Source organism: Anopheles gambiae, chromosome 3 (assembly GCF_943734735.2).
Source record: "Anopheles gambiae chromosome 3, idAnoGambNW_F1_1, whole genome shotgun sequence".
In the NCBI taxonomy this organism is placed as follows: domain Eukaryota; kingdom Metazoa; phylum Arthropoda; class Insecta; order Diptera; family Culicidae; genus Anopheles; species Anopheles gambiae.
In genome coordinates, this window is record NC_064602.1 from 10,444,017 (window position 1) to 10,468,185 (window position 24,169).

The 24,169-nt window shown below is 41.4% G+C and overlaps 2 protein-coding genes across 9 annotated transcripts; one reads left to right on the forward strand and one right to left on the reverse strand.

Annotated features, from left to right (window-relative positions):
• The first annotated feature begins 460 nt into the window (after nt 1–460).
• Nucleotides 461–20,530, forward strand: LOC133393378 (protein quiver). Of its 7 annotated transcripts, none has more exons than XM_061658149.1 (6): nt 461–835; nt 891–1,528; nt 1,613–2,697; nt 4,042–4,095; nt 5,940–6,086; nt 7,697–20,530. In XM_061658149.1, the coding sequence occupies exons 3-6, from the start codon at nt 2,664–2,666 to the stop codon at nt 7,933–7,935; spliced, it is 474 nt and encodes a 157-aa protein (XP_061514133.1). In that variant the 5' UTR covers nt 461–835; nt 891–1,528; nt 1,613–2,663; the 3' UTR covers nt 7,936–20,530. The 7 variants fall into 7 exon arrangements, with proteins under 7 accessions (XP_061514133.1, XP_061514131.1, XP_061514130.1 ...); XM_061658147.1 differs by having other exon boundaries at nt 891–1,502; nt 1,644–2,697; XM_061658146.1 differs by lacking the exon at nt 891–1,528 and having other exon boundaries at nt 1,644–2,697.
• LOC1277560 (cyclin-H) lies at nt 10,436–24,110 on the reverse strand. 2 transcript variants are annotated; one of them, XM_061658143.1, is made up of 6 exons: nt 23,904–24,110; nt 23,623–23,819; nt 23,350–23,551; nt 22,941–23,281; nt 22,712–22,882; nt 10,436–13,595 (listed from the first exon to the last, which is right to left on the reverse strand). In XM_061658143.1, the coding sequence occupies exons 1-5, from the start codon at nt 24,018–24,020 to the stop codon at nt 22,738–22,740; spliced, it is 1,002 nt and encodes a 333-aa protein (XP_061514127.1). In that variant the 5' UTR covers nt 24,021–24,110; the 3' UTR covers nt 10,436–13,595; nt 22,712–22,737. The 2 variants fall into 2 exon arrangements, with proteins under 2 accessions (XP_061514127.1, XP_061514128.1); XM_061658144.1 differs by lacking the exon at nt 10,436–13,595 and adding an exon at nt 22,294–22,488.
• Between the last annotated feature and the right edge of the window lie 59 nt (nt 24,111–24,169).

Genomic DNA, 24,169 nt, shown 5'->3' on the forward strand with positions numbered 1-24,169 from the left:
TTTCACTCTTATCAACGTATTCTCCTTACATGTTGTGTCTGCAATGCTCCTCAAGGATTTGATAACAATATAATCATATGTTCAATGTTTTTTTATATTGCTTTTATTGCAGTTTTGCTTTTAATTGTTATTAAACTTCTCCTAATTGTTCTACTAGCTCACCTCATGTCCTTAAAATCGTCAAATTTTCTCCCAAACCGTGCAAAAACGCCTACTGTGCGGGAAAGGGGGATACTATTGTTGCCACTCTGCATGGCACGAGCGCGCGAGAGAGATAGAGAGAGGAACACTACACCGAAGCACCAATACAACGGCAGTGTTGTGAATACTATGACAACAATGTGGCAGAGACAACCAACGCAACATGCGATACATGGCCGAAGGTGTCTGACAGTCCACCGTTGCCATCTAGGAGTCGGTTCAAAATTTGCATTAACCACGCGACAACGTCGCCACGGAGAGCACGCTCGAGAGTGAGAGTGTGCAGTGGCCGAGTAGAGCTGAGCTGAGAGAGAATGCAAAGAATTTAGCACCGTCGAACGGCACGGATCTTTCGGTACTCGGGGCACAGTAGAAGAAAACGAACGACACTGGGAAGGTGGTCAGTCGTGTGCTATCACGAGTCGGAACGGATTGCCTTGCTAGAATAGAACGGTGCGTGTGTGTGTGCTGTAACAGAGTTTCCATATCAAGTGAAAATTGGAAAAGTGGTCCTTTTGTATAAAGCAGTGTCATCACTAGCCCTTTCTGTGAAAGAAAAGCACCAATGGCACGGTGCTAGTCGGTCTGTCTGCACGGCCAAGAGCACCTTCAATCTGTCTGTCTGTGTGTGTATGTATGTACAACTTTTGCCCCCGTCGTGAGTGCGACGAAATGATATATATTTTTAGCACCGCATCTTCGAATATGGCGTAAAAACGTAAAGCAAGTGGGACATTCATTCACTAGCAGGGCCGACCAGTATCATCATCACCAGATACCGATTCCGGAGTTGCGGTGCCTGCAGGAGTTTGCATAAAATTCGTCCTTCGTTTCCGGCTTCCTCATTCCGTGCCGCAGCGTACAGCGTGAACCCCGCGATCCAGTCGATTTTGACACTTGACAGTTTGATATTTCAGTGGAGGGCTGAGAGTGTGAAGAAGAAAGAGAGCGACAGAGAGTGAGAGAGCATAGACAGCGCTCTGGTTGGCAACGGGAAACCGGTGACAGCAGCTCCTGGCAGCAGTCACGAAAGCTTGCCTCTGTGTGCTGTGTGCTGCCGTGAAAAGTGTCCGTCCCTGTTGGAAAACTGTCAATGTCGCATTGCGGATGAGAGCGTCGCTTGTGGTGCCACCAGACCCCCAAGTCGCGAGTTGATCGGATTGTTACGCGTGAACTTGCATTTTTGCGTGCTTTTCTTATTGGGTTTTGTTTCATTTGGAAGTTGATAGGAAATTCGAAGTGAATTAGAATTAGGAATAATACTATATTGAGTGTGTTTTTAAAAGCAAATCATCCTTTTGGTGTGTACATCAGTGAAGCAACTCGAGTAATAGCAATCTCTATCGCAATCTTCGTGGCTATACTTCTACCTCCTCTTGAAATAATTTGCTTCATCTCTTCTTTACATAAGTGTACCTCTATTTTTATCATATTGATTACAGTGTCCGATAAAAAAATGGAATAAGTTTAATTAGCAAACCCTTTTCGTGTATGTGTGTTTGTGTGAGTGAGTGTGCTAAACGGTCCTAAGAAATCCAACTATGTGAACAACTGAGTGAAGAAAATTCGTGCAAAAGTGGCTGAGAAGAGTGTGCACACGAAAAAAAAGGAAGCAAAAATCAATTATCTGCAGGCAAAGGGGGAGAACGTCCAATCTATTTGGTAACAGCTGGGGCAAGCAAAAAAGAATAGAAAAGTTGGCACCAGCTGCACCAAACCCTGCTGCAGCAGTGGGGACCAATTTTCGAATCAATAATTGGTCCATCGTGAATCAGTGACAGTCGGCTGGGCGGACGGCATAATCGGCATTGGAGTTGGCTGTGTTCGGATAGCAAACATGATACGACTGAGTTAGGTTGCGGTCGCACTAGCACCAGACCTCAATGTCGCCATCAGTGAGCGAAAAAGCAGCAGCAGCAGCAGTAGCAGCAGCAGCAGCAGTAGTACCAGCGTCAACAGTATCGTGCCCGCGACGGCACCAACGAAACCACGGAAAGACGGCCACTTCGTAACCTTTTCTTGTGCGCTTCCTACGTTTCTAGCGCACTTCCCCCTTTTCGCTCTCCTGTTTTCTCTGACACTTAAGCTACACATACACTCTGACGCCACTGTCAAGCAACGTGTGAGAGTACACAAACCGACCACACATACAAGTGTCTTCTGTTATCCTTTGCGCTCGCTCGCTCTCCCTTTCTCTCTCGCTCGCGGCGCTCTCGGCAGTTGCCGCACACTGTTGCATTTCACCGTGCAGCATAATAACGCGCGCTCTGTGTGCAAAACAAAACACACAAAAAGAAACAACCACAGCCACTCCGTTCCTTTACTGTCATATGATTCGAGCTTCCGGACACCGGTACAGTAGGCAGATCAGCAAAACTACATCAACAATACGCAGCAGCACCAGCGCGACCGAACGTTGTTATTAGGATAGGCGAATTTTTAAATCAAACAAACCGTTAGCGATGGATCGAAAACAGTGGGTTATTATCCCTTTAGGTAGGTTGAGTTTGCATTTTTTTTCTTTGCATATACTATTTACACAAACACACACACACACACGCGCACTGATTCATGGAAGCTTCATAGTCATCACCACACACGATACTGATAAGAATACACACGTGCGCGGCACGACAGTGGAAGTTGTAATCACGTTCCAGGAAATAAATTTGTCTGCACGTGCCGTACCGAATGGAGGCGCCTGATCTTCTGTGTAATTTTATTATGAAAACAGTACTATTGCAACGTTTTTGAACTTTTGTATTCTTTTAATGTTCTTTTGTTAGCATAGATTTTTTTCCATCTTTTAACATTTTTTTTCCTCCCTCTTTTTTGCAATTTTAATGCTTTTGGCTACGATTTATACAAAATAACTTATATTATAAATTAGCAAGTTATATAAAAATACAATAATTTAAAGTATTCTATTGTTTTAAACGCCTTTCATATCGGTACAATTGTTCATGTGGTTCAAGTAATATATTCGTTTGCTCTGTTTATTTCTTTCTTTTGACCACCTTAAGTGATTCTGATTTCGTCCGTTTACTTATGTTCCGCGGACAATTGTTTTCCATGTAAGTTATTGTTTGCACAGTCGGCTGGCTTGCCGCATCATTAACGTTGTTAAATGTATTTGTTTGGTTTTCTGTTAGATATGTGCTAAGCTTCTGTCCATTTGTTACCGTTTTTTCCATTGTTTGATGTTTACGTTAAAGTTGCCCGTCTTGCGAGCTTTCTGTTGTTGGTTCCATTGGCTTTATTTAGTCGCTTTAGTTTACTTGCTTATTCGTTTGTTGCAATGTTCCGTTTGCTTTCTTCCCACTGACAGTACATTTCTATCTCAATGTGTATCACTTCAAAGTGTACATAAGCGCCAGTTGTTGTGAGTCTCCCCGTTTCAACTCACTAACGATGTTTCCAAGATGTGCATGCATCCATCAATCGTCTCCGAAAATGGGATAACAAAAAAAAAGTCACAAATCACCCATCACTCATCGTTAACTTTTAACAACACATCTCACCACCACCACCACCACCACCACCTCGTACCTCTACAACCACTAACAAACGAATGTACTCTTTTCTCCCTTTTTTCCTTCCCAAATAAAAAAAAATAATAAAACAAACGCATGCCCACTACCGCATACCCATATGAAAACTCTACTGTACCACGCGTACACGCGTACACAAAACCTTCGCATCCGGTGTCCATCTGGAACTTCATCCCGCATTTTCCAACCAACCTGCCTCACCGGTAACGATCTCACGTCATCGAACTATTCAATATTAATGGTGTTGCCTGCCCGGCCTGGGGTTGCCGGTAAATTCCCCACAAAGCAGCACTGGTAGGAGTGTTTTGGTTTTGGATTCCACAGGTTTCCGCCGAGTGTCAAAGTAAGCAGATAAGAACAAGCACTACATATGTAAAAAAGACACTTTTTGTTTGACATTTTTCTTAATATCTTAAACACTTTTAAACGATACTATCAATACCCCCAACATTAAGTTCTGAGAGCAAATTATTCTGTTGATTGAATTATTTCTGTCTTTTTTATGATTTATTCCACCGTCCTTGGGGGGAGGTCGTCATCATCAACAGTGCTCACGATAGTAGTAAACAACCGAGCGCGATGGTGTTGCAATTTTCTGCGCAATATTTATGCATTTCCATCAATCATCAACAATTTCTCCCCCCCGGGGGCACTCGGGCACATTCTGGTCTGGTGAATGTTGTTCCTTTCCCCATTCGCCCTTTTCCAATGCAGCCCATACCCCGTACCACAGTGTTATATTGCTTTCGAGATTGTTTCTTGTTTTTTTTTGTTCCCAAACCCCCAAACCATCCGCTTCGCCTTCCCCTTTTTGATGGATGAGATGGCCAGCGGGGCCATCATCATTACCCGCCTGTCACGTTCCATTTTTGCCCTCCTTCAGTCTCCGCTCCGCCTATGGCGGTAATTCAATTTTCATCACCAATCTCAATCGCTCCCCGCAAGGCCTCGGGAAAATTGCTCCGTTCCAGTCCGGTCGGAGTGATTCGTTTTGCCCTCCACGTCCCCATCCCATCCCATCCCGTTGTTGATCGCCTTGAATCGGGCCACTCGTTAATCGTTTATTTATCGCATTCGATTTTTGTTTATGAAATGACGCTCCTCGGCATCATCATCATCTCAGCTCGGCAAAGCGTTTACAATCGTGCGAAGCGCCTGCTTCCATTCCCGGTTTGCTTTGCTTGAGAACCGTTGTTTACAATCAATCTTCTTGCGTGGGTATCCGAACCGAACGATGGAAACGGTGGAAACGTTGTACGTGTGGGAGCGAGGAAAATTAAAACAAATCCCCATCGATCTTTTGGCGTTGGGTGAAATGAATGAAATGGAAGCGGAATTAAGAAGCGAGAGGCGTGTAATGTAACGCGTCGGAAGTGATCATCACTTGAGCCGACGCTTGAACCGAACAGCAAGCAGTCACTATTGGGCACTGTGCGTGAAGAGTTGTAATATGAATCAGAGAAATTGATATCGTTCTATGAATTGCATTCAAAATTGCTTCTCACCACGATTTGGGTTTCAAGTGGATTAAGTTCTAAAGTGCCGAACTCAAGGGTTGATCTTCAAGTGGTGTTTCGTGCTAGCACTGGGCAGTCTTCGTGGGGAACTGGGCAAAGGAAGAGAAACATGATCATCGTTCTGTTTCCCTTGGCAAATGAATATCTATAAATAATAATTTTATATGCTGCTCTTAGATTCATGCGCATCTTCTTCAATGGTACGATCGGTTCTAAATTAAGCCCACGTTCGATGCAATATGTTCTTGAAGAACTAAACCTTCTTTTATCCTGATTGAGTGTCGTTTTTCTGTCACACTAATATGTCATAAACGCTTCTTAACTCTTCATGATGCTCTGAATCGGGTTTGTTTTTGCATAACAAGGGGAAATCGTACCCAGAAAGTGTAATGTACCCTGCTAACGATTGTTGATGTTCATAACTGTTGCTTAACACCTGGTAGCACTCCCTCCAGCACACGTCTTTGAACTTCCATTTTTGTACCCTTTTCGTTACTGTTCCCCATTCAGTTCGTTCAACGATTGCTAGTTTGTTCTGTTTTATATGAATAGAGTGTTTAATTTCCTACCCTTCCCTTTATCTGACCCACCTGTGATCTTTAAAACGCGTTCCTTTTCAAACGATTTCTAATACCTTTTTGTCCACTTACACTCGAATCCAATCCAAAAGCACGCTCAATCTACTGCTACGAGTGTGACAGTTGGACGGATGCGCGATGCAAGGACCCGTTCAACTACACCGCCCTGCCCCGCGATCAGCCACCGCTGATGACCTGCAACGGATGCTGCGTCAAAATGGTGCGCCACTCCAGGACGCGTAAGTAAACAATTTGCCCGCATCGTGCTCAACGTTGCCTGATGAGTGGTTTCATGAACGATCGTGTTTTTCTTAGCTCATATTTTTCGTTTATGTGGTCATGTTTTTTTGTTTGTGTTCAACCATTAAATTGGTATTTAAAACGTCGGTGTAAAGGTTTATGTTTTTTCCCCATTTGGACAGTGTTACCCCTTTTTTTTGTTGTAAAGCTGTACAGATTGGCAGCATTTAAAGATGACTTCGTTGGTGTGTTTTTACCAATAGTCAAGTATCCGTATTTCTGGTAAAAACACTCCAACAGTATACGAAAATCGTTTACATCTCCCTTTTGACGTGTTCATCGTTGTCTGCTTGCGTATTTATTTATTTTTTGGTTAATTTTGCCAAAGTGTCTTAATGCGCACATGATTTATCATTGTCATACATACATTAGAATAGTAAATACATTAAATGAATAAACTAAACATTAAGTATAATCAAAACTTTCGAACAAACCCACCGCATCATATTCACAAAGGTATTAATGCGTATATTTCTCTCTTTTTCTCTTTTCCCCTTTCTTTCTCTTATTCTTATCGTATTGTTTTGCCGTATTTGTTACTGCAAAAACATATCTTCTTTGTTTCTGTTTTTTACAACTTCTTCTTTCTTCCTTTCAATTTGGTAATCGATTTTTTTCTCTTCTCTATTTCAACTACTCTACTTTCATATTTTTACTTCCTTCTTCATCTTTTTCTCTACACTTTTTACAACTTTTGCAATACTTTTTTCCTATATTATCTAATATCTTATCTTATACTTCTATACTTCTATCTTTATTATACTTCTATCTTCTTGCCACCGATGAATGGCTTACACAACACGCCTTCTCACTTTATTCAATCAAACTTTTTGCTAACGCAAACGCCACTGTGCCAACAAAAAAACTGCAACACCCTCCTTGTCTCAAATGTGCAACACTGCACCAAACACATATATTCCGGCAATTGCAAAAAACCAACAAATTGCCACCAATGTCACACAAAACTGATAACAAAACGGAACCACAAAACAAAAACTAACCAATGAACTCAACGCAACACACAATCGTACCGTCGATCGTAACGTCCACCGATGTGCGGATCGTCTGGAACTGTATTTTCCCAATTTTTGTTTTTCACTTTAAATGTTTCTAACATACTTCGTGCCATTGGGTTTTGCTGTGCGTGTATTTGCTCAACAAAATACTAACCACCAATGCAATCGCACACACTCACTACACGAAAATCTAAACTACGTGCCCCATGGACGTCACGTCCCTTTTTACTTCTTTAACTCTCTCTATTTCTCTTTTTTTCCCCTGTCTCCACTACTGTAAAACCCTTCATCGAACAATTCTCGTTTTCGTGTTGATTTTCTTGAATATTTGTTTTCCCCCCCGGCATGTCCTTAATGTTGGAATGGCATCCGATTGGATGCTGTGGATGGCATACGAATCAAAACGTCACATCGCGCTCACGTGTGCATTGTTGGCAAACTAAACCCTTCCCGTCGTTGACCACGTTTGCCAAATGTACACACACACACACACAAACACACACTACAATACACCCACTCGTACACAACCACAGCGTACGAGGTCGTGAGGCGGATGTGTACGTCACAGTTGCAGATCAATCTGTTCATGGTAGATCATGTGTGTATGATGGAAAGTTCTGGCAATGGCCATATGTGTTTCTGTGAGGAAGATATGTGTAACTCCAGTCCCTCCAGCTTGCTCACCGCGAACCCGCACCACACCGTGCACGTGTGCATCGGTAGCGTGCTGGCCGTGTACTTGCTACAGCTCCTCCAGCGAGTCTTTCGGTAAAGCGTGTCGAGGTCGGTTATGGTTAACTTACTTAGAGAGCAAAAAAAAAACGCGACCAGAAAAGAAAACACAAAAGCAAACCAAAACCCCAAACAAACAGCTGCTGTCGCTCGGGCCCCCTGCTCGTCTCGTTGTAGTGCTTTGTCCTTTGTCCCGCTGACCCGCTGTTATCATCCTCTCGCTCTCCCTTCAATCCCAATCCTCAATCCTCAACCTCTACCAATCCAATTAGATGCTCCCCATCTTGGCCGACTGGCAGCTAGCTGTGTTGCTTGCCCTCGCAACCAATGAAAGACTCGTACTCACTCCGCCCCCCAAAACGCTCCGTTTTTTATTACTACATACTCCCGCTTAAAGCGCACCACGCTCGCCTCTTTCTTATATCTATATAGTTGTATCTGTTGTATGTTCCTTGCGATCAGTTCGATCTCCGGTTCGACACCGGTTCGGCTCGGAGGTCCTCGATGCGCCACGCGGGCCCAATCGCCCAAGTACGTCCCAAAGTGCTGTGTATCGGACACGTGCCCGTGCGTCACACAAGAGTCTCCCGGGCTCTTGGGGACCATCCTTAAGGACCCGTACCACTCACTACACATCAATCAATCAGCACCTCACCTATCCTTTCGACTCGAATCATTTTGGTAGCGAAAAAGAAAAGAGTGAACCGAACCGAAATGTAAAGAAAATGTGCTCCACTCCAAAAGCACATGCTACACATGGTCGCGCCGCCATCTAGGCACTCCATCTAGGCCTGGCACGTGCTCAATTTGTAGTAGCAATCGTTGTGAAAGAGTCCCTCCCCATTTCATGTCCCCAATTTCCACAAGCGGTTCCCACCAACAGAAAAGAAAAACCTTTCCATCCTCTTCGCTATCGGTTCATTTAGTCCCATTTTTCTGTTCTCTTTTTGTCACTTTCGCTCATGTTATCATTCCCCCCCCCCCCCCTGAATCTTAAAAATAGATAGTACTTTGTTTTCATAAAAAAATAGACTGCACCAATGGAGTTTTTTCTTTCAAAGAATAGAGCAGTTTGCCTTTACAGCAGTTTACCTTTTTGGCAGTTTTAGATTCTGAAGAACACTTTGGTTTTTGCTCTTTTATTTTTTGCAATCTTTCACTTCACTTTTTACATTGAATTTGTTTACAAGTTAAACTATTTTGCGTTTTTTTCGTAATTCTTTTCAGTAGTTAGCGATAGAGTTTGTTCGTTTTCATAAATCTATTCATACGGTTGTCTATTTAACACATTCTTCTTCGATGATTAGTAGAGACACTTTTAGCGTTGTTTTCTTCTTCTCGCTAACGCAGATCATAATCTCATTGTTATTATCTTAGCTTAGCTATAAAAAGTACATTCTATCGCCACGGTAATACGGCAACACAGGGACACGTTTAATGCGTTTCATCGTCTTTCGACCGGTGAAACCGATCCGACCAACTTAATCCAATATCAATCTTCCTCTCGCTTGACAGGGAAGAACATTAAAGACAGTGAAAGCAACGCTTCATTGGTGTGCTATCGCTAGGGAAACCAATTTTCACGCATTTCCCAATCGCTAGCTTAGATAGGAAGATATAGAAGTACATCCAGGTTTATCCAGTCACATGTTTCGATTCCGCACCCTTACCGGCAAGTATATTTTTGATAGATTTTCGATCCTTGTTATAAAATACGACAAAGCAGTTGCGGAGATAGTGTAAAGAAACAGATTCCTTGCATGATACATTCTAAACAAAAAAAAAATCGCGAAAATGATTGACGATGAATCTCATGTAAATACCATACACCCTTTCCAACGCGTTTGAAAAGTTACTGCTAGTTACTGCGTTTAACCCGTTTGATTAAATACCATTTATTACTGAAGAACAGCAGCTACGGTTACTTAAAGTTGGTTGGTTTCTTTCGTTTCAATTTTTGTTTGTAGTAGACGCATGATAGGAATAGTGTTAGAGTTTATTTTTAATAAGTATACTAAATCACTAACCTTTCTTCGTTCACTTTGTTCATTCGTTTGATTAGTTTTATACTTATTCTAACAATGTATTTCTCTGTTTTAACATATTTTTCCGACTCTCTAACCACTAACCAGCTAGATATGTACATTTTTACCTTTAACTTTATTAACTTTCTTCCTTGTTTTGTTGTTCTCGTTTTACCTTCTTCTACATTAGGCAAGTTAGCAAGCTCATGCGTTTACCTACATTTTGCAGTTTCTCTTTACTAGTTTTGGTTTGTGATTGTTTTCCTTTTCCTTGAAAAGTAGTGACGCCCTTTTTATTACCTTTATTTTGACTTTCTTCTTTGACCCTCCTGTCTCTTCTGTCCCATTGACTTACACATTCCCTTTCCATAATAACTATGACAATGAATTATCCCTATTTCAATCCCGATCATATCACATTTACATGATCACATGAGATCCCATGAAAATTGTACTTTACCCTTTTTCCACCCCCCCACACACAGACACACACCCTTTCTCTCACATTCTTTATCAATCTCTCTCTCTTTCTTAGATAGCGCATCCCGAGTTAAATCAAGTTTTTATACATGCTCTATAACCCGCTATAACCTTTAGAAGAGCTACCTTAGAAGCCTTTTAGTTCGTTCGTTGGGAAGAGGGGGGGCGCAATGGTAGACAGTACGTTTTTTGATACGAAAGCACAGCAATAGTTTTGCAGCGTCCGCAGACGGCAGACGCGGATTGTTGTTTGCCACCAAGATTGTGACTAACTTGACTTGAGAATGAGTCAAAGCTCTCAACACAATAAAACTAAAAGAAACACACTAATACACACACACACATTCATGCTCATTCCCACTATCCCAGGCAATAAAGCAGGACTACTGTAGATGGCAAGAGCGATATTAGATAGTTACAAATTTATATACACTACACTCTTGGTATACATGTACACACTCCGCATACGTAATGGTGCGTTGGAGGCGTAGTTGAAAGCGAAAACACTCGCCAAGAGGTGGGTGATCCCGGTGTGGGTGTAAAGTAAGCAGTAACCAGTCCCAAACTCCCCGCGGCAAACCAACGCAAAAGCAATAAGACACGCGGCATACAAGATTCATCCAGTTTGCAACGCTAGGCGTCATCTTCAGGATGTTCATTTGTTTTTCCTCTTTTAAAACAATAATTAAAGTGGAAGCTATTTTTGTTTTTACCCTCACCCTGGACGGCACAACGAAGACTCGGTTTGTTTGATTTTTGCGATTTTCAATTTGCATACATTTCAGTAGTGTAAATACAAACATTATCACGGAAATGTTACACAAATCCATGGGCAAGGGGAAGGATGTTAGAGATCATGGTTCGAAATTCAACGTGCAACATAGTTTTGAAAGGCACTGTGCAGGTATTATCGAGTACCTTTGCGGTTTGCCATTGCTTGAAGTGGAATTGAAGCTTATATCCTTCCTGCGATTGACTCTACAGTTGCATATTGATTAACACATCTCATGTTGAGTGTTCCTTGAAGTACTGTTACACAGTTTTCTTTTAAAAAAGAGAGAAATATTTCCTTCTAAAACATAATTGTGCAAGTTGAAATCCCGCGATGCGTTTATCTTCTTTCTCATGTGTACATTGTATCTTGTAAAAACACACACATACATATATTTGCGTTTGTTCATCCTGCACAGAACTCATCCTACAACGCCCCACGCACCCGCTCCCCGTAGAACCCTCAGCTAGATACTCAATTATTTCTGTTTATTTTTCAACGCTCACGTGTAATGATAATCAAACGCAATGGTCCCCAAAACAAACAAAACCTAAACACACACACACACCCACACAAGCAAAGCAGCAATTTAAAGGTAACCTAGGCACAATGGTCTGTCAATCGTTTATTGGTATTTTCCTCCAGTCTTTTGATTCGAGCAATGAGCTGTGCCCATGAGGAGCAATGTGAACAATAAAACACGCGCAAGATGAAATCAACTGCAATAAGAGCAATAGGAATGTCGTAGCTAAATAATCAAAACTCACAAAATACACACTACACACTACTGCACACCAAACTAACACAAACCACAGCGGAGCATGAGCACGAATTTGCCACAAATTGTGTAGGCAAAACGTACCAATTGAAGGCAAACGATCCACGTTCCAGGCAGACCAAAATCGAGTTGAATAGCTCTCGAATCGTTTGAAAGCGGGAAAACATACACACGTGTGCGGTCCTCTACTACCCTGTCCTGTCCCACACTGACTGGAATGGGATGAGAGCATCTTATGAGCTTTTCGATGTGTCTACCAACCAATAATGGAATGGCGCAATGAGTAACACAATAAGTGAATGACGCAGGTGAATCTTGTTAGCATCATCACGCAAAACCCTAGAGTAAACCATATATTCATATATTTATATATTTTTCAAATGTATAAGAATTTTCGAAAAATAACATATTCTTACAATCACACACACACATACACACAAACACAACCACTATACAAAATCGGCAGATGAGAGGAAGTTTTGTTTTGCTACTGTTAATAATGCAGAGCTTTTCCAAGTGTTCCATAACTTTTCACCACAGCAAAAGTTTACCAAACTGCTGGTAATAAAATGTTAGCCAAGAAACTTCAACTGAATTTTCCCGGTACAGCAAAGGTTGTGTTATTTTGCTTCAACAGAGTGGGTTTCCTGGAAAACGAACCCCTGAGACGTGTAGCGAATTTTTGGTAATGAAATATTCAATATCGCTTCTGAGTGGCCTGCAAAGAAAGAAAAGTACGTTAAAGGTCACATTGTAAGGAGTTCAAATCTTTTTTCGTTCCTTAAAGTGTACTCTTTTACACCAAATTTGAGATTTTTGGTTATAGAAAGAATTAAAATACACACTCTACACCCAACCACGGATTGGACACACACACCTACATGATCGCATCCATAAGCAAACAAATCCACTCTAGATATATGGAAAAAAAAGTTATACAATGTGACAGTGGCAAAGGAAAACTTTATCTATTGAATGTAATTTTCTACAACTGTTCAAGCTGTTACCAGACCAAAGAATAAGAAAAAAGACGGGGTTGGACATTCAAAACTCATAAACTCTAGTACGTATCACTCATCCATACCCTTGGGAGGAATATATTAAATCTGATGCTAAAAAAATCTACCCAGAATGATCCTGAAAAGAGCAACAACAACAAAAACCAACATTCAAACAATCTATTTAAATGATCTGCGCGCGCGCGCGCCCATCAATGCGTTTTTCTATGCGCGAAACCATTCAAATGACGTTTAATTAGATCGTGTCAGCCGCAGCCGCAGCTAAATCATACATACTGTCTAAAAACAACAGCAAAAAAGAGATTATGAGAAAACTGTATACTGAGAGTGAAAGTAGAGTAGATTCTACCGTCGAAATTGATGCTTCTCCTTTTGCGTCGTACGTTTTGTATACATTCACTGCATATTTATTGCGTAAAGAGCCTCGCTTTTCACTCCGAATGTAATGTGGTTCCATCCAGAATTGAGAGAGCTTTATTGATTAGAGAGAGAGCCAGAGAGCGTACATTTGCGGAAAGCAGAAGCCAACTTCGATCTGTCTACTGTGCGTGATTCGGTTGCGTCTTGAGTGTTCCCGTACCGCTTGGTTCTTGCAGGATAGGAAACCTTGTTAGTGACGTTATTGAGCTAGAAAAAAAAAAAACAAAAAAACAAACGACAAATTATGTCTACCAAAAAAGCAAAAAAAAAGATTAAAAAGCAGATGGAGTTTGTGAACCAAACAAAAAAAAGATCGAATCGAAAAAAAAACAACTAAAAATACATATACAATTTTTTGAAAGTTTTTTAAGTATCGTTAATTAAGGCAGACAAAACAAATGCGCGAAACAAGCAAGCAAACAGGTTGGCCGGAACTGGTCCGCTTTGGTGGCCAGCGTTAGAGCAGCCTTGCGTCCGAGTTAGATTATTTTAGAGGAATACACTTTTTTTGGGGGAAGAAAATAGCGAACAATACTGATCGGATTGTCACTCAAACTCCAATTTGAAAAAAAAAAACCAATCAATAATCCCATCTGTACAGTTTGTGTGTTTGAGCACGTGTGGAGGGAATAGGCTTACAGCAAATGTACCATACATTAAACAACAATAACAAAAAAGGCACACATATTAAAAATGTAAACCAGGCCACACCGAACCAAAAACAGCAGACGACAGCGAGTAAGGTGTAGTAAGTAATATTTGCGAATTATCTGAACAAAAACCCCAGCCCAAAACAGAAAAAAACAGCAGATGCAAGCGTGCAAGCGCCTGATGTGTACGATGGAATTTAGCGTATGATCAATAATAAATGCAGCATATATAACTTTGGATCACGGCGTCTGTTGTGCGCGTTTGTCCCCGCATTTAAAACATGCATGAGTTGAAATCGACGGACCGACCCCCAGCTCAAGCGTCACCCCCCGTTTTGCTCTTGTTTTTGTATCTTTGCATCATAGCGCGCAGCCTGTGGCAGAAAACAAGCAACACAGTTCCGAATGCTTCGATTTACTTACTCTTTCCTTCGCTTTCTTCCCATAACATCTTCTGCCTTTTGGGGACTGCTATAAACGACGGAACTTAGCTCAACGGTGGAGCGAAATCGCCTTCCTGAAAAGCTGTTTTGAATTAGCTTCTATTATTTTCGATGCCTGTTCTTCACCGCCCAAAATAACACAACACACACACATACAATTTTGTGCTTTTGATACCTTTCGACAAACACGAACACGTTACAGCATTGCTTGCAAAAGATACAACAGCAGATTTAAATTAAAAAATCAAACTGCTTTCAAACCTATTGAACAGCTTCGAACCAAACATGGAACAACGCTTTTACATCTATCAAACACACACACACATACAATCTCTCTCTCTCTACGCCTCAGGATAATGATAAGGATTCCTGCTTCGATAACAACGCTTGAAACTGAAACATTGTATCCGAACCAAACAGCACCCAACACACTGACAAGTGGTAGCGACAGTGCCTGCAAGCAAGCAAGCAAGCAAGCAAACCGAAGAAGAAATAGAATGAAAACAAGCTGTACAATACAATGTACTGGTTAAAAATGCAAACCTCAAAAAAGCTGAAATATTGCATGCTTTCCGCGATCATATTGCGAACTGTCTGTTGTGCTCGTGGCTTTGTGCTTCGGCTGGAAGCAAAGCGTGTGCAAAACTGTTACTATTGTATAGCCGGCTTTGTATCTAGCATGCTGTTTCCCGAAGAAGTTTCGTTGCTTTTCGTCTTTGTCCTAGTTTTTTTTATTTCGCTTCACTGTGCTTCTGGTGTTCTGATTTGTTTATGTATTATGTACATTCGCTTATTTTGTTACACTTTTTACTGTCTGTTGTGTACCTTTATCTACTAGAATTATACTACATTTTGTTATTGTCTTACCATTTCTAACCCCTATATGCTTTATTTGTGTGGTTTTGTTATGCGTATGAGTGTTAAATGTTTTTCAATGTTGAATGTTGTATAGCGTTCTGTGCACGTGATATAGGGTATAGTGTATCAACATGCTTATTTTTTATTCCTTCCCCGAGAAGAGTTTCATCGCAATCAACTTTATTAATGTATTTCTTTACGTACTTTATGGATCATTTTTCCCGTTCTCGTCGGTGTGCGATCGAATCAAACGTGTGTCCGCGTAAGCTTAGGTCAATGTCTTCTATCTTCTTTGTTTCCCCCAATTACTTCAATCCCTTCAATCGACTCTGCCTCGTTTTCCCGTGTTAGTGTATTATCTTCATTTCATCCGACATGTGTTTGTATCTCTCTTTCTCTCATGGGTTTTATTCTTTTTTTTCGTCACCTCTTTTCACCTTATGATTTATTTATCTGTCCGATTCGGCACCCTTTTCTCGCCGAAAACTCGTTGCCAATTATTTAGTTGTACCCTTTCTTTTCTCTTTGTGTGTGTGCGCGCCTTTTTTTATTATTCTGTCTTTCGAACCGCATCCTACCATTTAAACCTTTTTCTGAAACGACTACATCTTTACACCCGTTTTTCACGTTCTACCATACAATACCATACACATACATACGACCTACGTAGCTTCCTTTTCCGAGTTCCAGAGCCACCGAAAAAAGGAAAACCCCACTCTACTCAGCTCCCGCCGGGTTTACGGCACCGCAGAGCGCACATCACTTCTTCTCCTTCGGGTTCTACACATGCCTTTTTCTCTGTGTGTGTGTGTGTCAGCCATAGACTTCAAGAACCCCGCATAATTAATTCGAAGGAAGAATGTGGTTCTTTCCTATGGGTTTTATGCTACGCTGGTTTTGTTTTCTTACCTAAGAAAGCCAGCATGAAAGCTTCTTTTTCGTGGTAACATAATATGGTTGATACGAAGAAACGAAGCAAAAAGAGCTACATTAGAGTCTTTCTACTTTTGAAGTTTGGCGAAATTTTTAATGATAATATTGTCCAAATTTTGCGATAATCCAAAAACCGGATGCTGTTTCTCGAAAGTACGGAGCATCACTACCACCATCTAAATGCGTATTGCTGTAACCTTTTTTTACATTTAAAAAGACTCATTCAATTATCATCTTCTACCGTTCGGTGTGTGGTTCTAAACTAATCATAAAAACTATGTAACTATGCCAATATAAAGAAAGAATAAAAACACTTGGCATCTGCATGTAATTTCACCAAGTACTAGGCGTCTCCATGAAGCTTCGTCAGCTACCGGGCGTCTCCATGGAAACTAATTCTTATGCCACAAGGAACTTTTCCTACCGGCAGCCAGATTGCCATGCAACGTTCGCCGTTTGCCAAGTGCGGATATCGATCGTGATTTCGCTGAGCTCGCAAAAAACTCGCAGAATTCGCTTCCGTATCGAATCATCCGAACTGGGTCAATTGGCGCGGATAGAATACGTATGCTGGCTAAGCTCGCAGGGTAATTGCACCGGCGTGTCACATTCTTTTCGCGCTACACTTTGTAACAAAGGCGGATAAGAGTCAGCGCCTCTATTCAACAACTCATTAAGCGTAGCATAAAATACGGACGTACATCCACAGCACTGTTTTCACACTGCAGTACGGGTTGTAAGCGTACCTTTCATGCTTTCCGGTAGCTTTCGGAAAGCAACGCTTCGCTTAACACTCGCAGGATTATAGGAAGCGTTTCCACCAGTAAGTACCATCCAAGCACAGGTGAACAATTGTGAAGTGCTCCTCTCGAGCGTCTGAATTGTGACTGCATTGTGTGCTATCAATGATGCTTTGTAAGCAGAAAAGAGCCTGTATTCATGCTTTTCGTTCTGCTCTTCTGTAGAGTTCCATGTAGCGAGGGCAAGACGTTACTTTGATTTTATAATGGCTTTTGTTTGATTCGAAAGCAACGCAAGGGAAACATATTTTGTTTTGTTAGCTTCAGCAAACCTGCAGCACTTGAACAAGCTTTAAATAATTCACATATTTCTACCGATGACACGGTAACGCACACGGTTTGCTGAAATGCATTTTCTCTCCCCCCATTAGTGGGCCACTTTAAGTCAGTTTTCACCACTTTCTTGCACATCAATGACAGCCAAGGTTAAAGAACCAGACACACACACACACACAGGAAACCGAACAAAGGGAAAAAGGTAAACGAAAATCAATTTCCCCCACGGAAGCTTTCCATTTCCGACCTCCATTACAATCCGTCCGTACGTGTGCCGGTGCTGTGCTTTGAGTTTTCCTATTTGCTATACGTTAGCGGAAAGTTTCTCTCGACACATAATTGCTTTCCTTATGGTTTCTTCCCTCGTAACTTACCTACTATCTCTAGCAGAAGAAGTAGATGATGGTGAGCGAATGAGTCTTTGCCGATGTTCTCGGGGAATGGTTTTGCTTCTTTTTTTTCTAAATACAATTCCAACAAGCGAATGAAAATGCAACCGCTATGAGACTGTGATGTAGGCTAGTACGAGAATTTAAAAAACCGACGTGTAACAATGCGGAAAACCCTTTGGGTAGAATGTAGAATGTGAGCAAAATGCTAATATGAGCGGCGAAAAAGAAAAGGCAACAAAAAAAAGGGGCAAAACCATTCAAGGTTAGCAAAACTAATTGCATTAAAGTATTGGTGAGCGAGTGCTTCTCTGCTGTGGGTCAGCTTCCGGTCAAGCGTTTGGGACAGCAAAATGACCACAAAATAAACGCGTCAGTTCCTTTGGGCAATTGTGGCAAGCCGCGTGGCGAGCGAGCGCTTGCTTTCGTTGCATCTTTTGCATAAGAAACGGTTACAGCGTGAGTCGAATCGAAATCGAACTGAAACGTGGAACATAAAATTAGAACAGAAACACTTCCCATGAGCTGCATAGCATTGATACCGCCTCGGATAAGTCACATATTTTCTTCACAAACCGATGCCAAAAGAATCTGCCTTTTTTGGCCCAAGAAGAGCTAACGCAATTCATCGAAAGAAATGCATCCTTCGTAGTCGCATTCGGTTGGTCGCATTGTGACCGGTTGGCTTCTTACATTTATGTTTATTATTCACAGACAATGTTCAATCTTATTAGATATTATTAGAACTACAACTTATCAAACCAAAGTCCAGTTGGTTCAATAATCGGCCAAACCGACAACGAAGCATAACGAAGGGATGAAATTCGTTGCGTTCTTCTGTCCGTCGAAAAACACACACACACATATGAATGCCAATGCCATGATATTTTTTCTCATAGACAACAGCGTGATCTACCGTGAAGTGAATGCAAGTTTCAGCAACCAGTTAGCCCGCAACTCCCTTTGAAATTTTCAATGTCACACAACACCCCACTATCGAACGGAAAGCGGATGATCGCGCTTATACCGGGGAAAAACAAAAACAACTGAACCGATTGTTAAACGTACGACGTAGACGACATAATGGAATTTGACTGTGGATCAAGGTACAGACACCTTTAGTAGCGTGTGTTAGCTCACTACACTCTTCTACAGTAGAGCAATGATCAGTGTTTTCCCCTATAGTGATGATCCCGATTCTCCCCGAAACACTACTCGGTCAATTTTCTTTTCGCTAAAGTCAAATTAAAAAAAAAATATGGTCAATTTTCATTTTCCCAAAAGTGAGTGTTACACAAATTAAAAAAAATGTCATACCCAAGCTCTAACCAACTGACTGAGCGACATCCTTCAGCCGGTTGTTGGAAAGTCGATGTTGAATCGTGTGTATCAGAAAAAAAAGAAAATTAAAGGTTTTTTGAGACAAAAAATAAGTAAATACTAAGTAAGCTAAACAGAGCTGACTAATGTTTTATGGAACCAGTTTTAATTAATTTTAGGCTTCCAGGTGTACCCGCAGGACAGTTGCTTAGGAGCAAATTAACCTTTAAGAAATGCTTAAGACGTTCTATGAAAAGAAAATCTTAAAAAAACATGGTAAAAAAAGTTTTCAATTTGTTTTGTAAATAATCTCATTTCAACAATTACGTGTTTTGTTTCACCAGTAGCAGGCGTTTTCACTTTGAATTGCTCATTTTAAAAGTAGCGTTTATCATACAGAGAGTTAGTTTCCTTAGTTGATTGAGAGCGAAACAGCGGACAGCTGAAGGATAGTTTATCTGGTGTTGATTATTTGATAATGATTGTCGATAGTGGCATTACCCAGTGCCGGTAGAACATTTGTAACAGAAGGCACAGGAGAGGCAGGAGCAGCTCCCTAGGATATAGAATTAATATAAGCAGCTAAGCTCGAACACACATAATATATCAAATACACCGAGCATGCACCGTGAGTTTGCTCGTACACTCTTGCTTTCTTCCTTGCATCATCCCGAGGAACATAGTTGGTAGGAGAGGTAGGAGGAGAAATGAATTTAAAAAGAAAAAACAGGCAACAACCAGTATAAAAAATAATACACAAAAAACACACACAAAAAAACATAAATATAAAATTAAAAAACACACACACACACACCTCCACACATTTTTGAATAACTATAAAAGCTACAGCAACATATGAGGTACCATTTTTAACTCGATAAAAAACGCGATTAAGCTGAATTGTACGCTGATAAGTCGGCTGCTGCTTGGTGGCCGTTAGGCAAGATACGAAACCTCACTCTTTCTCAATCTCAAACTTTCGCTCTGTTACCTGCCCTTCAAGGCGCGGATGTTTCTACTTTGATATTTTATCTCGCTGACAGAGCTTTCACAGTTGCATACACACACACACGTACACACACGTACACGTACTTTGCAGTAAAGGAATAGTAGGAAGGGATAGCATAATATAGAAGAAAAAAGGATATTAGGTAGAATTGTGTGAATGCAACGGATACAATACACACATACACACATACACACAGAACACGTACAATCTGCCATGTTTTGTCGCGCATGATGAAGGTGATCAGGGAGAGATCAGGTAAGGGAGCATAGGAGGATCGCAAACGATCACTCCAACTAGCGAAGGGATAAATAAATCAATCTCGTTTCTTTACCCGTTTTCCCCAACGCCCTCCCCCAAAGAAGGAAGCCCGGGTGAACCGGCCCACAAACACAAAACCATCTATCAAAACAAAATGGTGAAATGGACAACGCGTAAAAATAAAAGTTTCATCGCAGCTCTGAGAACATGTTGGAACGTATGTTTTGGGTAGCGAAAGTTGTCCTGCAGAGACTGGAATTTCGTCAACGCCCCACTAGAGCATTTCTGTTTTTTTTTCTTCAGCTTTATTTATTGTTATCAATCTTGTGAACGGCTTGCGTAAAGTTAACGACAAGGTTACCCTACCCTACCCCTTGTTTGTTTTACTTTCTCTAGCGAAAGCTTTCTATTGCGCTTTTCAATCTTACAATTCTTCTGGTTACTTCCCTGCTGTGTCTCACTTTCGTTTTCTCTTTCTCTCCTTCACTCTCTACCAATGCCAATGTCTGCGATCTATTGAAATTAGCTGAAAACAACACACCACAACTGTACACACACCACACACACCGGACACACAAACACCAATGTACACTTGAAGGCAAATAATGAAAATTTTGAATCCAATTTTTGTGCTTGACTGTTTGTTTATCCACTTTTTTTTTCCTCTTCTTCTTCTGTTTGTTCTGTTCTGTGTAACGAAACCGTATATATATATTATCTGTCCTACAGTTTTATAGAAGTATGTCGGTGTCGATGTCGTGTGTGTCCTCAGTTAGCAAACACATTGATAGCAATTTCCTTTCCTTCAGTACGCATCTTTTACCTCCCCCCTCGTCGTTGTCCGATTGTTTCGGTGTTCCTTTTCTGTTACCGTTTTGTGTCCGATCGAAACACGTACAAATCAAACTCACAATCATGCAAACTACAAACTAGCTTTGTGCAAGACGGCAGCAGTTAGCATTAATTGGTTGAGGTAATTTTGTTCTTTCGACTTAATTATCACTTCACACAGAACTTCTTACAAAAGTTGCGCTGATCAATCAATGTTTGAAGGGTAAAAACAAACAATGAAATGGCTTAAAATAACATAAATTAAATACTTTCTAGTGAAGAAACAAGGCTGCTTAATGACAAAGCTTCTCTAGTAATTTTTCAAATCAGGCAATTTATCGATCCAATTTCAAAATAACTTTAATCAGATCTACCACCACAAACAACTACACTTTTCGCTGTCTTGTTCGTCACATCTTCTCAGTCAGCAAAACAAAACATCACTTTTCTAAATATCTCTTCGAGAGAGCTTTACGGCAAAACTCAACTCTTTTCTTCTTCTCACAAATCGCAATACAGACAGACCGATCCTTACAATTGCACAACACTCTGCATACCCTAAACTGTAATGTGTTTTGTGTTGCGTGAGGAAGCAACTTTCCTTTCCTTTTTTTGTTTAATTTCAATTACTGAAAGCATCAATATTTCAGCAAATTTTAAAACGAGACAAACCAAAACGACTGTTACACTTTAAACACACACACACATCGTAAGCGCAGTGGGTGTGTTTGCGTGCTGAGCGAAATGAAAGCAATTACAAAAAAAACGGAAAATTTTCAACTGTTTGCTTTACTTAAAAAAGCCTTGCAGCAATTTCAATTCCTTCGACTATGCTGTGCAAACGAAACTTTCTACTCTTTTAATACGCTTTACCGTTTTTTTTTTGTTCGATCGTACTTCTACTGCTGACACCAGAATGCTATCATTCTCTGCGCTACCAAACAATCTACTTCTTTTGATGATTGAAAGTGATTGCCAGCTTTTATTTCACGCTCTTCTGTGCTCAAACCTTCCTTCAGCAAACTGCAAACAAGAAGACAGAAACAAGGCATTTACTTTGCGTTGCCTTATGGTTTAATATGGCCACTTTCGGTAATGTTACATTCTACGCATCTCCCATTTACCCAAGGTGATGCCATTGCTGGTGGTGAAATGTTTTATTTTTCTTCACTCCTTATTATTTCGTGAACGGCACTAACTCTATTTCTAGCAGGCATTTTTCCTCCCCTTGATACTTGATGCCATCCCATCCGGACCGATCATACCAAAGGGTGGAGACGCGATGGCTGCACAGGCACACAACGAGACCGAACATCCCAGGCTTCCAGTTCGACTATAGAGGTGGAATTTCGATTGTTATAAAGAATCCTTGAATATTGAAACGTTGTTGTTGGATTTGGACTTTAACATTGTAAACATCCGAAAATTAAATTATTTTTATAAGAGCAGCGATTTTTAATCATGGAATAGGTTTCAGAAAATCAGCCCAGAAATTACCACTGGCGACAAAGAACACAGATTCACTAAACGTTCATGTATATGCAATGTTTGCTTACGGTTTAGACTCGACCGTCAGACTCGTTTAATCGATAGTCATGTTTGCCGGATTGGTGGTGTTTAGCTGCGAAACGTCCAGGCTTGCATCCGAAACGTTCATATGGTACGAAGACCCCATAACGTCCAGATCGTCTTCGTCTTCGTACATTTTCTTCATGCGTTGTTTGTAGCTGAAAGCAAATTGCCAAATAAATATCTCCATGCACACAACAGTGACACTCCACTTACATCTGGCTGTCGGGGTTGTTCTCCTGGTTGCGACATTTTTCCAGCTTCTTCTCCAGAAACCGTACCCGGTCCTTTGGCGGCAGTTCGATCGTGCGCACCATCGAGCGAACTCTCCGGACGGCTTCAATCAACACCGGCAGCTTGTCCTTAGCCGACCCAAACAACGATTCCGTAACGTAGCTGTCTAGATTCTCCTGCTCCTTGCTGGCGGCGTGCAGAACGGCCGCCAGAGCTATCTGTGACGGTGCGTACATCAGGGGCGCATCGGTTAGAAACGTTTTGTCGATGAAATCTTCTATCCCGGGCCGCAAACGATCGGGATTGCTCATGTTACATCGGGTCTGAAATGGATTGTGAGATGCTGGCGTAAAAGATGCACACAACGAATGCTTGTAAATAAATAACCTACCTTAATATCGATTAGAAATCCTTCTATAGGTCTCATCGGATTGTGTATCGTGAGGTAGTAGTTGAGCTCCTGCATCAGCAACAGCTCGTTCGACAGAATAATGTCCATCGCTTTGACCCGATCGCCCTTAATGTTGGCCACAAACTGTGCGATGGAAACGTTGAACTCTTCCACCTTGCAGGCCAAATAAACGCATGTTGCCCTAGAAGATAGACACAGTCAATTCATCTTCACTTCTAATTTATGATTGATAGGTGTGTGTAAGCAACTTACAAAATTTCCTTCGGATGATAGTCCATTGACGAGTTGTTCAGATAAAACCGCTTAAAGTAGTGGAATGCTGTCCCCACGACGTATTTGGGCATCGGTGGCTCGAACCGTTTGCAGAACTCTTTCAACTGTAGCTCATACTGTTTCAGCAATAATCGCTCCTCATCCGCAGACAGGAAGTGCGCCTGCCTCTGTTCTTCCTACAAACATTAAAAATCACGTCCGATTTTGCGATCAATCCTGTCCGTCTGGGGGAACCGCGCACAAAACATTGCCATACTCACCGTCATGCTGGCCCCATGCTTGGCAATAAAGCGAACGTTTTGTTTCACACGCAGCTCGGCCAGCTCCTGCTCGGTTTTGAAAGTCCAGAACTTTTTCTGCGAGCTAAGGGAATACATTTTACCGCGCGTTTGTGGCTGCTGCGTGAGGGTTTCGTGACCAGATCTGCCGCTTGCCAAACCAAAACAACGTTTTACACAGCGGCGAGCATGACATGTTTTGTTTTCAATCCGCTGTCAACGTACATTTAAATGCTCTTGCTTGCGGT

Coding starts and splice junctions, on each gene's coding strand:
- LOC1277560 (XM_061658143.1), bottom strand. CDS start 24,020: ATGTATTCCCTTAGCTCGCAGAAAAAGTTCTGGACTTTCAAAACCGAG. Junction 23,282..23,349: donor GATTTCTAATCGATATTAAG/GTAGGTTATTTA, acceptor AATCCATTTCAG/ACCCGATGTAACATGAGCAA. Junction 22,883..22,940: donor AACAACCCCGACAGCCAGAT/GTAAGTGGAGTG, acceptor ATTTGCTTTCAG/CTACAAACAACGCATGAAGA.
- LOC133393378 (XM_061658149.1), top strand. CDS start 2,664: ATGGATCGAAAACAGTGGGTTATTATCCCTTTAG. Junction 2,698..4,041: donor GTGGGTTATTATCCCTTTAG/GTAGGTTGAGTT, acceptor CCCACAAAGCAG/CACTGGTAGGAGTGTTTTGG. Junction 6,087..7,696: donor GGTGCGCCACTCCAGGACGC/GTAAGTAAACAA, acceptor ACACAACCACAG/CGTACGAGGTCGTGAGGCGG.